Below are 13,743 nucleotides of genomic sequence, written 5' to 3' on the forward strand. Positions count from 1 at the left end.
ACGTTCTGAAGCCACTCAAACACTCTCTGGCTGTAGGGTTCGTGGATTCATGGTGTGAAGCCAGCCAGGCTGCCAGCCGTCTCTGCCCCGCCCTCGCGTCAAACGTCATGACGTCAAGGGCAAACGTCATGACGTCGAGGGCGGAAAAAAAAAACAAACAAAGCGCAGCATCAGGGAAGGAGGCGGCGCTCCCGACGTCTCTAGCCTTCCCTTCGCTGTGTTCCGCCTTCTTCTGACGTCAAGGATGACGTCAGAAGAAGGCGGAACACAGTGAAGGGAAGGCTAGATATCGGGAGCGCCGCCTCCTTCCCTGACGCTGCGCTGCCGGAACCGCCGCCACGGAGGTAAGTTTAAAAAGAAAAAAAACAAGAAAAGGGATGTTGGGAGAGAGAAGAGGGTGGGCAGTTGAACAATGGGAGCGGGAGGGCAGGGGAGAAACGACAGCAAGGATGCGAAGGGGGGGGCATGTGTCGCGGCTCTGATGTCACTCTGGTGTTGGTGAGCTCTCGAGTCTTCCCGAACCCCACTAGGCCCAGGAAATAACCGAGCACCCCGATCTTCACCCGCGGCGACCGCCGTTCACCGAGGGTTGAGCCCTCAGCTGCGGGCGGCCAGCAGGACTGCTGGAACCGCGGGGTGACGGCTGGCCTGGCTGGATGTGGGTACAGAGTCCTTGGTGAGCGTGGCTTAGCCGGGCGGCTAGCTGAGCACTGGGAACGGACACAGTCTGAGGAAGTGGCTAGCCCCGGCTAGCCGATAGCAGGGACAAACACCGTCTTCACTGGCAATAGCTAGCAGGCTGGCTAGCTGGCACGAGGAACAAACACCGTCTCCAATGGAAATAGCTATCAGGATAGCTAGCTGACACGAGGAACAAACACAGTCTTCACTGGCAATAGCTAGCAGGATGGCTAGCTGGCACGAGGAACAAACACAGTCTTCACTGGAAATAGCTAGCAGGACGGCTAGCTGACACGAGGAACAAACACAGTCTTTACCGGAAATAGCTAGCAGGACGGCTAGCTGACACGAGGAACAAACACAGTCTTTACTGGAAATAGCTAGCAGGATGGCTAGCTGGCACGAGGAACAAACACAGTCTTCACTGGAAATAGCTAGCAGGACGGCTAGCTGACACGAGGAACAAACACAGTCTTTACTGGAAATAGCTAGCAGGACGGCTAGCTGACACGAGGAACAAACACAGGCTTGGGAATAGCTAGCAGAACGGCTAGCTGTCACGAGGAACAAACACAGGCTTGGAATGTGGCTTCAAACAACAAAACGGAAGCACTGGACCCCTTCCGTGTTTCCGTTTAAATCCCCCGCTCGTCCTGGCTGGGGAACAGCTGGAACCAATCCTCTTCGCCCAGGCCGGCAGCAGGGGCCCGGATTGGGCCTCCCGTCCGATGGGCGGAGTTCCTACGCGGGTGCGCCAATCCGGCGCAAGTGGGCGGAGCCTCCTCGCTGGTCCCGCTGCAGCGAGGAGGACGACGATGCCGGCGCCGCCATCTTGGCCGGCGGATCTCTTTCTCCGAGGCCGGCGCTTGCTCTTCTGGATCGCCGGCCTCGGGGCAGCCTGCAGTCGCGGCGATCCCCGTGGCAGCCTTCCCCCGCCGCCCCGCATCCCACGGGCGCCCCAGCCTCCCGCTCCGGCCCGCGGACCGCCAGGTAAGGGCCCGGAACGGGACAGCATGGATGCGAAGAGGGGGGGAAGAAGAGGGCGGGCCAGGCTGGGACATGGGAGAGAGAAGAGCATGGATGCGAAGGGGGGGTCATGGAAGGGAGAGAGGGGAATTGCTGGAAAAGGATGAATGGAGGGGGCAGGGGACAGAGGAGCATGGATGGGCATGGATTGGGATGACAGGGCTCAGGGAGAGAGGGGAATTGCTGGAAAGGGATGAATGGAGGGGGCAGGGGACAGAGGAGCATGGATGGGCATGGATTGGGAGGGCAGGGCTCAGGGAGAGAGGGGAATTGCTGGATAGGGATGAATGGAGGGGACAGATGGGCATGGATGGATATGGATTGCAGGGCAGGGCTCGGAGAGAGGGGAATTGCTGGATAGGGATGAATGGAGGGGGCAGGGGACAGGAGCATGGATGGGCATGGATTGGGAGGGCAGGGCTCAGGGAGAGAGGGGAATTGCTGGATAGGGATGAATGGAGGGGACAGATGGGCATGGATGGATATGGATTGCAGGACAGGGCTCAGGAAGAGAGGGGAATTGCTGGAAAGGGATGAATGGAGAGGGCAGGGGACAGAGGAGCATGGATGGGCATGGATTGGGAGGGCAGGGCTCAGGGAGAGAGGGAAATTGCTGGATAGGGATGAATGGAGGGGACAGATGGGCATGGATGGATATGGATTGCAGGGCAGGGCTCGGAGAGAGGGGAATTGCTGGATAGGGATGAATGGAGGGGGCAGGGGACAGGAGCATGGATGGGCATGGATTTGGAGGGCAGGGCTCAGGGAGAGAGGGGAATTGCTGGATAGGGATGAATGGAGGGGACAGATGGGCATGGATGGATATGGATTGCAGGACAGGGCTCAGGGAGAGAGGGGAATTGCTGGATAGGGATGAATGGAGGGGACAGATGGGCATGGATGGATATGGATTGCAGGACAGGGCTCAGGGAGAGAGGGGAATTGCTGGATAGGGATGAATGGAGGGGGCAGGTGACAGGAGCATGGATGGGCATGGATTGGGAGGGCAGGGCTCAGTGAGAGAGGGGAATTGCTGGATAGGGATGAATGGAGGGGACAGATGGGCATGGATGGATATGGATTGCAGGGCAGGGCTTAGGGAGAGAGGGGAATTCCTGGATAGGGATGAATGGAGGGGGCAGGGGACAGGAGCATGGATGGGCATGGATTTGGAGGGCAGGGCTCAGGGAGAGAGGGGAATTGCTGGATAGGGATGAATGGAGGGGACAGATGGGCATGGATGGATATGGATTGCAGGACAGGGCTCAGGGAGAGAGGGGAATTGCTGGATAGGGATGAATGGAGGGGACAGATGGGCATGGATGGATATGGATTGCAGGACAGGGCTCAGGGAGAGAGGGGAATTGCTGGATAGGGATGAATGGAGGGGGCAGGTGACAGGAGCATGGATGGGCATGGATTGGGAGGGCAGGGCTCAGTGAGAGAGGGGAATTGCTGGATAGGGATGAATGGAGGGGACAGATGGGCATGGATGGATATGGATTGCAGGGCAGGGCTTAGGGAGAGAGGGGAATTCCTGGATAGGGATGAATGGAGGGGGCAGGTGACAGAGGAGCATGGATGGGCATGGATTGGGAGGGAAGGGCTCAGGGAGAGAGGGGAATTGCTGGAAAAGGATGAATGGAGGGGGCAGGGGACAGATGGGCATGGATTGGGAGGGCAAGGCTCACACTCTCTCTCTCATATACAATGTCTTTCAGAATCTCACTCTCACACACTCTGTCTCACACTGTATCACATTCACTCTCTATGTGCCACACAGTCACTCACACACTCGCTTGGTCTCATACACTCGCTCTCACAGAGAATCTGTGTCGCACACACACTCTCTCTCTCGCACACACACACACACACACACACACACACTCTCTCTCACACTGTGTCTCACATACACACTTGCACACACTCTCATTCTCACACACACACTCTCTCACAAACACACTCACACCCAGACTCACTCTCTCTCTCACACACACACACTCACACTTTCACTCTGACTCTCACACAGTCACTCTCACATACACTCTCCCAAACATACACACTCCGAGGAAAACCTTGCTAGCGCCCGTTTCATTTGTGTCAGAAACGGGCCTTTTTTACTAGTAATAATAATAAAAGACCTTCACATGCCTCCAAATACAGATCAAGACCACCCAGGAACACAACCACTCAACAGAGGTAGCAGAACAGAACACTTTTTTTGGTTGTAGGGTCCCAGCAAGCCAATCTCCAGCCCTGCCCTTAAACTCTGTTGTTTCTGATGCTGTGTTGGGCAAAATATTGGTTCAGCCATGGCCTCAGTGGCCACCCAATTCTACTGCCTATGCCACCTGATATTGAAGGATAAGGGAAGCAGTATCTCCATTCACCCCAAACACATTATGACTCGCACATGGAGGCCTACAGCATAAAAGAATACTAATATCCTTTCTCAGCCCAACTGTGAGCAAGAGGATCTACACCATAGATTCAGTAATCTTACCACCACAGATCAAATTTAGGCCACATTCACAATGCCCATCCTTTCTTCTCCTCTGAAGCACAAAATTCAATGCCATAACCCTCAGGACACAGCTCAACCAGAACTGAGCTTTCCTGTGTAGACAGCTTGGTTTCTGTAATAAATAATTCCAGGGCTTTACTGGCGGAACAGATTGGATCAAATTGAAATAGGTGAGCCATTTGTTTCCATAAGGGAAAAGGGGGGCCAATAAGCATATGCCCTTTCTGCCCATTTAGAAGATGTTAGTTTTTTTCCAAAATAAAAATGAATACACGTGATCCACCCCCATACTGCTTCTTTCCATCGGAAACCAGTGCTGATCCTCTTGTTCACTGAGCCAATAGCATATATTTCTCAGTTGGGCAGCTTGGTAATACTGCTTAAAATTTGGTAAGGCTAGGCCCCCTTCAGTAATGGGTAATTTAAGCAGTCTCAGTGCTATCCATGGCTTTTTTTTTTTCCATATAAATGTTGAAATAAGGGAGTCTAATTGCATAAAAATTGCATCCAGGATCTCACAAGGTAGCATCATAAAGAGGAACAACAATCTTGGTAAAACATTCATTTTTATCACATTGATCCAGGTCAAGAGCGGAGGCATAAGAAAATTCCAATGCTCCAGATCATCACCAGTGGTATCCAGCATCTGTGTTGTAATGTAGAAAATATGGCTCATTTGTTTGAAGAGACCCTGATCCCTAAATATTTGATCTGTTCTCTAGTTCTACAGGGACATTAATGGGGAGTATGATAGACTTGCTCGTGTTTAATTTATATCCTGACACCTTGCTATACTCCTCGCACAGGTGCAGAAAAGCCAGCAGGGACTGTCCTGGATTCTGCAGAAAAAGCAAAGTGTCATCAGCATATAGTGCCAGCTTATGCACTACCCATCCACTTTGATGCCCTGAATAAGTCTGTTCTCATGGACGGTGTATTGCTTCGGTATTGCAGCCTGCTCACTTGATCACCACAGACTGTTCAAAGACTAAAATACTACAGATTCTCTTAGATTCGTATTGCATAAATGAAACTCTTTATTTGCACTTTAATTGGAGCGTGTATAAGCCATTATTGTTCCAACTACACAATGATTAAGAAATACACACACTAATCGAGTACATTACTAAAGGAAGGCTATAGAAAAGTAAAATAAGAAAGATATATATATATATATATATATATATATATATATATATATATATATATAGCACAAATTATTAAGAAACTTCAAACAACCCAAAACACTGCAGCCAGACTTATATTTGGAAAAGTGAAATATGAAAGAGCCAAACCCCTCAGAGAAAAACTACATTGGCTCCCACTAAAAGATCAAATTACATTCAAGACCTGCACCCTGGTTCATAAAATTATTTATGGTGAGGCCCCGATAAATATGTTAGACCTTATAGACCTACCAGCAAGGAATACAAAAAGAGCATCACGCACGTTCTTGAATCTCCACTACCCCAACTGCAAAGGACTTGAATATAAATCTATATGTGCATCAAGTTTCTCCTACATCTGCACGCAACTATGCAATACATTACCAAGGGCCATAAAAACAACGCACGATTTGGCAGCCTTCCAGAAACTACAAAAGACTAACCTGTTTAAGGATACTTATCTTGAGGATCCTTCTCAAATGAACTGACATCAAAACTCTTACTAGAACAAGTTAACATTGAACTCTTGTTATTGGTTTGTTTATCAGTTGTTGTGGCCCAACTGTTTGGGGAGGCTAAAAAGGGGGGGGTTAGGGGGGGGCCAGGGGTAGAGCTTAAATCCATAATTGTCTGATAACACGCAGAAAAAATAAATAAAAATAAAAGTCACAATTAATACCTTTTATTAAATTTAGATATTAGATATGTATCATATGTCAAAGAATAAAGTGGTTGCTGAAAGCATATTCTAACCACAATCGCTCAACTGCAAAACACTATGCACAACTTTGTCCAAAAACACACTCAGAACCTTACTGTACCATAAATATTACACTGGGTAGACCTAATACACCAATATACCACCCATACGGAAAATGCAGACCGTCAACAATATGAAACAAGGGATCATATCACCACAATTCTCATGTAGAGCCACAAAACACCCTAATTCATGTTTTATGTGGGATAAAATGCCATAAATAAGTAAATAAATATAAACTTTTAATGTTGAGCACCTGATTCTCAAAGTGGACATATTCCAAACACTATAATGAAAATAAAATGATCTTTTCTACCTTTGTTGTCTGGAGACTTTTTCTGATCATGCTGGCACAGTATCCATTCTGCTGCTATCTGTCCTCAGTGCAGGTCAGGAAGTCATCCTCGTTAAATATCTCCCTGGCAATCCAGGACACCTCCAGCCAACCCCCCCTGCTTTCCCAGCAGTAAGGTAAACAAACCATAAACCAATTTCTATAACTGCTAGAGGGCTTTCACTGCACCAAGCCTCTTATACCAGGCGCCTATGGTTACACACTACCCTTGTTGTTATATAACTGATACAAATTGTACATCTATTTTCTCTAAGTTGTATTATATTTTCTGTTCTTGAAATATAACAACATTCTGCAATTCTCATTCCGGAAATGGTGATCACCATTATGGCATATTGTAAGCCACATTGAGCCTGCAAAGAGGTGGGAAAATGTGGGATACAAATGTAGCAAATAAATAATATATATGTTTTTATTTGGTACATTTGTATCCCACATTTTCCCACCTCTTTGCAAGCTCAATGTGGCTTACAATATGCCGTAATGGTGATCACCATTTCCGGAATGAGAATTACAGAATGTTGTTTTATTTCAAGAACAGAAAATATAATACAACTTAGAGAAAATAGATATACAATTCGTATCAGTTATATAACAACAAGGGTAGTGTGTAACGTTCAATAATGACAGTGTGATAAAGAAACCAATAAAAAGAGTTCAATGTTAACTTGTTCTAGTAAGAGTTTTGATGTCAGTTCATTTAAGAAGGATCCTTATGATAAGTATCCTTGAACAGGTTAGTCTTTAGTAGTTTCCGGAAGGCTGCCAAATCGTGCGTATATATATATACACACACTGTAACCAGGGTACCTCTAAGTGCAGCCAAGGATAGAACAATCTCCTCCAGCCACGGGCTCCTGGTACAGTCAAGAAATAAATGTCCACCAGCAACTTCAATCTTAAGGAATTTATTCCATGCAGGTTTCTAGTAGACCTGATACACAGTTCCAACAGCAGCATTCACCTTCCAACTTACACACATATAAGCCACCTGAAAGTGTGTGGCAAATAGTCCCCTTTAAGCAGTAGGCTATCAGCACATACCAGGATTCAATACAGACTCACAGTCAGCTCCAGTCTGGGCTCTTTATCCAGTGCACAATAGCAGTAGTTCAGTTCCCATATAGAAGAAGTTCTTTCAGTTCATCATCACAGTTAAATCCCAAAGCAGCAGTTTCTACCTTCTACTCTCTTTACCTTCAGGAGAGTGTAATACTTTAGGGACTTCTCATACCCAAGGGATTTCACCCTGCATCAGCTTCACTGGTAAATTCAATACTTTAGGGACCTCCCTTACCCAAGGATTTTTAGCCTGCAAATACTTTTGGGACTTCTTCACACCCAAGGGATTTCAGCTTGCTTCAGTACTTTAGGGACCTCTCTTACCCAAGGGTTTTCCACCTGCAACTGCTTCTCTCTTCCCTGGGACTCCTTCCCACCTGCCTAATCAATCCCTGGTTTCTGCTCTCACAACCAATCATTCTCCTTCCCTTAGCTTCCCCTACACCCATATCAGCTGAATTAAGCATTAGACTAATGATGAGCTCCTGCACACAGGTTTTCCTATCTCTCTTTCCCCCTAGTGGCAGCCAATCTACACATCCTGCCAGCTTACGGGTGTAAGGTTGGTGAACAGGACCGCAAATGGGCTCCCCACATTTGCTGTTTGATGTGTGTTACACTCCTGACAGGCTGGTTAAAAGGAAGACGTCGCATGCCCTTTGCTGTTCCCATGATTTGGAGGAAACCAACGGATCACACAACAGACTGTTATTTCTGTCTGACAAAAATAGCAGGAATCACCTCGAAAACTGTGCAATATCCTAACTTACCATCTGCTTTAAGACCTGTATGTCACAGTGAAGAATTGCCAGTACCAGTGCCTCCTGAGAATTTGATAGTGAGTGAAGATGAATACAGTGACGAACATGCAGAAGACAGAGAAGGGGATATGCATACCGACCCATCATTTCAGGACCTCTGTGAATCAAATGTGCCTCACTTTTTGACACAAGGGGATCTCAACGATCTTGTTTGTGATTTAAATTTGTTGAAGCAAAGGCTGAGCTTTTAGGTTCGAGATTAAAAGGATGGAATCTTCTTTCTTGCGATACGAAAGTGAGTGTTTTTCGTGACCGACATGCTATTTTTTCTGAATATTTCTCCAAGTAAGGTGACATGATCTTTTGTAATGATATCGAATCCGTTAGAACTGTTCCACCAGGACATTTCTCAAATGGAAAAGCGTTATCAAGGCAAATGGAATGCCGCAATGTTGTCCGACTACTGCTGGACCTTACGGACAGACGTTCCCGAGGCAAAGTACCACAGGAAATCAGGAAGGAAATCTTTTTAGGTATGTTTCTTCACTTCTCTTTACTCTTATGTTGCTTATATCTTTGATTTCTTGGTGAACTGACACAGTGTTTTTGGAACTCTTGTAGCAGAAGCGTGTCATTTTGCCAGATACATATAATAGCTACATACGCCGACACAAGCATTTACAAAAACCATTATCACATGAAAACTGAGGCTGATACAGAAATTCTGAAATGAGATCTGGATTCAGGGAAGAATTATCTTCCAGAAAATGTATGTTTTGTTCTTGTTACAGAAAAAAAGTTTTTTTTGTAGACCAGTGTAATGGATGATACTAGGAGGTAAAAGTCATGATGGATTGTTATGAAGCAGTCTTTGGGAAGAGAAAGGTTATTAGCTTCTTCCTGAGGTAGCTGTTTTCTGTTCTGATGGGAATAGGAGTTCCATATTTTGACTCCAACAACAGGGAATAGAGAGCTGAAAATCTTCTGATTTCTAATTGTCTTTTGGAACGGTGATGCTAGCATCAGTTGTTGTTTCAGTCTGTTAGACTGGACCAGACATAGTGAAGCGGTCTTAGCAGTTCAGAGGTGAAGCCCTGTAGGATTTGAAAAATTAAACAAGCAGCTTTGAACCTAAGTCTTTCTGCTATGGGAAGCCAGTGCAGTTTGATTAGATGAGTTGAAACACTATTATATCTATTCAATATGTATTAGTAGCAGCTGTGTTCTGTATGATTTGCATTTTTTCTGATATTGACACTTAATACCAAGAACTAGAACATTACAGTAATCCAAGTGAGGTAGGACTAACATTTGGACTAGTAGTGTGAAGGCTTTTTGGTCAAAGAATGATCTGACTAGACTTAGCTGTCTCATTTTGAATAGTGTTTTCTTCCATAGCTGGTTCATATGGGAAAGAAGGTGAGTGAAGAGTCAAGCAAGACCCCTAGTACTCTGATTTCATATTCGACTGAAGTTTTGACCATTGTTCAAAAATATTGATGGGACCTCAACTCCCTGATTTTGGAACCACAGGACCTTGGTATTTTGCACATTCAATCTCAGTTTATTGGTCAGGGCCCAGGTGCTGACAGCAGTCATACCATTTGCTACAGACTGAGTTTGATCTATGTTTGATGCTGTCACTAGTAAGAGAAGCAGGATGTCATCTGTATAGGATAGTTCATTAAGTCCCAGGTGTATTGAGGCATGGGATAACATAAAGGGATTGAACAGGATAGGTTAAAGGGGAGATACCTGTGGGACCTAGCAATTAGTAGACCATTAGTTGGAAAGTTGGTTTATTTGCTTGACAGAATAACTTCAATTTGAAAGGAATTCACTGAACCATTTGAACACAGTCCCTGTTATTCCTATCTGATCCAGGCATTCAAGTAACAATGTGTGGTCAACTGCATTGAACGCTGCCAATATATTGAATTGAAGAAGAATTACTTGGTTGCCTTTGCATAGATGTTGTTTGACATATATAATTAGAATTAGCAGCAGTGTTTCCATGCTATGTGATGACCTGAAGCCAAATTGTGACCAGTATAAAATAGAAAAATGTTCCAGATATAAAGAGATGTTTACTAATGTAGGTTTCTAATACTTTAGTAAAAAGGGGTATGCTTGCCACTGGACAGTAGTTTGCAGGCGATGTTGCATGTAACTCAGATCCCTTCAGTAGTGGAGTGAGAACAATTTTGTCCATGTCAGGAGGAAGAGAGCCAGTTTTTAACAGCCCATTGAGATCATTGAGTAGCTACTTTACTGCTTCCGTACGGATGGATTTGAGTAAGTGTTTTTGGCATTGATCCAGGGAGTATTTCATGTAGTTAATAAGACGTTACAAAGTGATTCTCCACCCCATCATTCTATTTCCTTTTGTTCTCTTTGGATTTTTCCATTAATTGTTTTGGCAGCTCTTTCTTCTACATTTGCTTGCTGTCTCATGTATGTTCTATAAACAGCTTATCTTTTACCTTGTTTATCTCAGTTATTTGTGCTTGTGGGAGAGTGGTTCATATTTCCTTCCTCTGCTTTCTTTATATACTTGTCTGGACCCCAGCACCCTTCTTGGATGTATATAAACAATCCCACTTATAAAGATCCTTATTCCTGTCAGGTATATCCCCAGTCAATAAAGTGCCCAAGACCTTCTCTCCACCAGTCTTTGAACCATGAATGGCATAGGCAGTGGAATGGGGCCACAACCCAGTCCAACTTATAGCCCCACATGGCATCAGCAACTAAGGAACTTGAGAATGGATAAAGGTGGATTTGTTTGGCCTACCCAAATAAAAAAAATATGTTCTGCTTCCCTTGATCTGACAGATCCTTCTACACTCCTGCAGTGAGCAGCGGGTGTGCTTCTAAGAAAGTCATGGATTTGGCTGCTTGTCGGGTCCCCTCTCCCAACTCCTCATACTGCTTCCAAATCTTTTCTAGCTAAGTCATTTGTACATAAGTACCCAGTGATATATAATTCACCTCCTTTTCTCAGCTCTTTGCCAACATTCTCATCACTAAAAAGTGAAGTTTGAAGAGTTTTTCTCATCCTAGTAGTTGGTGTTTCCCCATCACTGGAATCCCAGGTATGAGAGTCTTCCCACAACTTGCATGCCAGTTTTTAAGACTTCCCCATCTCTGCTCTCACCTTAGCATATTCACACTTTGTGGATCTCCTTTTCAGTGGATAGGCACCACATGGAACACAAGTGCCTGCTGTAGCTTTTGTTTTGCCTCTTTACCTCAACCTCCCTGGCAAATGTGGATCACTGTTCAACAGCAGCTTATCTCCAAACTCTTTAACAGTAAATGTGCCTAAAGTACTTTTCCTTTCTCTATAATTTCATCACATGCTTCTCATTGATCTGTACTGTACTGATATAAAGAAGTGTTATCTATCAGCTACTCTATCATAGGAATTTCATACAGTATAGCAATCATGTTCTTAAGAAAGAAGAAACCAATATATGGCCTACATTTCAGAAGCTTTGGTGAATTGCAAACAGTGCCAAAGCCTGAGGGACATGAGGATCTTGGCAAGCTGTGTGTCCTGGATAAGAATTACTGCTGTTCTCAGAATCTGCTAGTCATAAAGACCATAATGAAGTCATAAGAACCTTGTGGTAGATATATGCTATCGTACAAAAAAAAAGCCTTCATCTCTTTGCAGAGGCTATTCCTAGAGAATCCAAGGATCATTTCCTACAGAAAGGTGACATACTAGAAAACAATCCAGATTGCCAAGATGAAGGTCCAGACTACTTGGGACATCAATGAACACATCAAGGATCTGCACTCTATCTTCCTTATGCAGGGTAAAATTATATTCTTATTGTTTTTTTTAACTTAAAGAAAATTATTGAAGGGACTTTTGCAGTTAGAGAAGAAGTTGTAGGAGACCAGGGGCTTCCAACTTATTTCCTAGATGGACTCTCCAATAGAGTTGCCAGTGCCAGTTTCTTCAAGCTATGACTTTTGTAGCTACAGAGAGTGGATAGAGGAGTGCCTATTGTTATTACTCTCCCAAAATATAGATATATCCTTTAAACTTTCAATAGTGCTTTAACCTATTGAAAAGGGTTAAAGTAACCCTAATGTATAGCCAAAAGATGCACTGTAATACAAATTGTGACCTGTAATCCCCAACTGGATAACAGTACAAGCACCAGACTGAAAAACTGCAAATAAATCATAATTAGTGGTAAATGACAACAAATAAAGAACAAAGTGGCCCAATCAGTCTGCCCAGTATAGATTTTTTCTCTTGGTAGATGTGCACAGAAAATTTCTACACATAACTCAACACTAACTCCCCTCTTGATTATGTCTCCCACTTGACTTGACCTTTCAACCTTCTTCTCATATATGTTTCAAGCACGACTGAATCGAGCTATAATTGTGCCCTTTGCATCTTTTGCATTGGTGTTCTCCCTGTACCGCCCACTTCACCACAGCGAATGACAGGAGCTAGTGGGCTGGGAGTAATTTTTAGGCCCTTCCATTTTGCATCCTGTGTGGCTGCACACTTCTTGCACAGCCCTAGCAATAGCACTGGTCCCAAGCATGTCCTAAGCTGTCAAATTGTTCGTTTCCCCATAGGCTTGTAACCACTTCTCTGTGTAAGTTATTCCTATGCTTTAAGGCAATTGTAACACTGCTGTTAATTGCCTTGCTGTGCAGTCAGTCCTGTGCTTTTGGAGGACCTGGTTGCAATATTCTGTTTAGGGTTTTAACTGCTGCACCATGCAATTACTTGCAGGCTTTAGAAGCCCTGTTTTAAGACTATGACAGAAAGGGAATGGGAATGGGGCTTGATAGACTGCCTTTCTGTGGTTTTTGCAACTACATTCAAAACAGTTTATATAGTATATGCAGGTACTTATTTGTACCTGGAGCAATGGAGGGTTAAGTTACTTGCCCAGAGACACAAGGAGCTGCAGTGGGAATTGAACCCAGTTCCCCAGGGTGAAAGTCCACTGCACTAACCACTAGGCTACTCCTCCACTCCATAAGTAGTGTGTCTCACTAGCTTTCATCAAACTAACTGATTTTGACAGATGACATGCCCACTTCTGGGTTCTCAGTTAATCAGAAGTGAGGACATGCCCAAGCCATGCCCACTCTCCATCCACCCTGCCCCCTTGGATGACATCACCAGATATGATGTCATAGCCCCATTTGTGGCCCCACCCCTTTTGCATAATCTCACCCTTAGCCCCACCTTATTAGCATAGCCACTCCCTAAAATCCACCCCCTTTGGTGACATCACAGCAAGTGATGTCATAACCATGCCCCTTTTCCCAAGATGAAGCCAGGCACTGGACACATCACATCACTTGATGGGAAGTGACATCAAATGCCCCAACACTGCCCACTACAGCCTTGGAGGAATGTGTGC

At 45.0% G+C, this 13,743-nt stretch overlaps 1 protein-coding gene across 1 annotated transcript in view; it reads left to right on the forward strand.

Moving 5' to 3' along the window:
• Positions 1-13,743, forward strand: part of CCDC183 (coiled-coil domain containing 183) — a 237,639-nt gene that overhangs the window by 22,256 nt on the left and 201,640 nt on the right. Inside the window, 3 exon segments of the mRNA XM_030206812.1 lie at positions 9,734-9,754; positions 12,015-12,049; positions 12,051-12,159. Coding sequence (XP_030062672.1) covers positions 9,734-9,754; positions 12,015-12,049; positions 12,051-12,159 — 165 coding nt within the window.

The sequence above is a fragment of the Microcaecilia unicolor genome, chromosome 6 (assembly GCF_901765095.1).
Source record: "Microcaecilia unicolor chromosome 6, aMicUni1.1, whole genome shotgun sequence".
Lineage (NCBI taxonomy): Eukaryota > Metazoa > Chordata > Amphibia > Gymnophiona > Siphonopidae > Microcaecilia > Microcaecilia unicolor.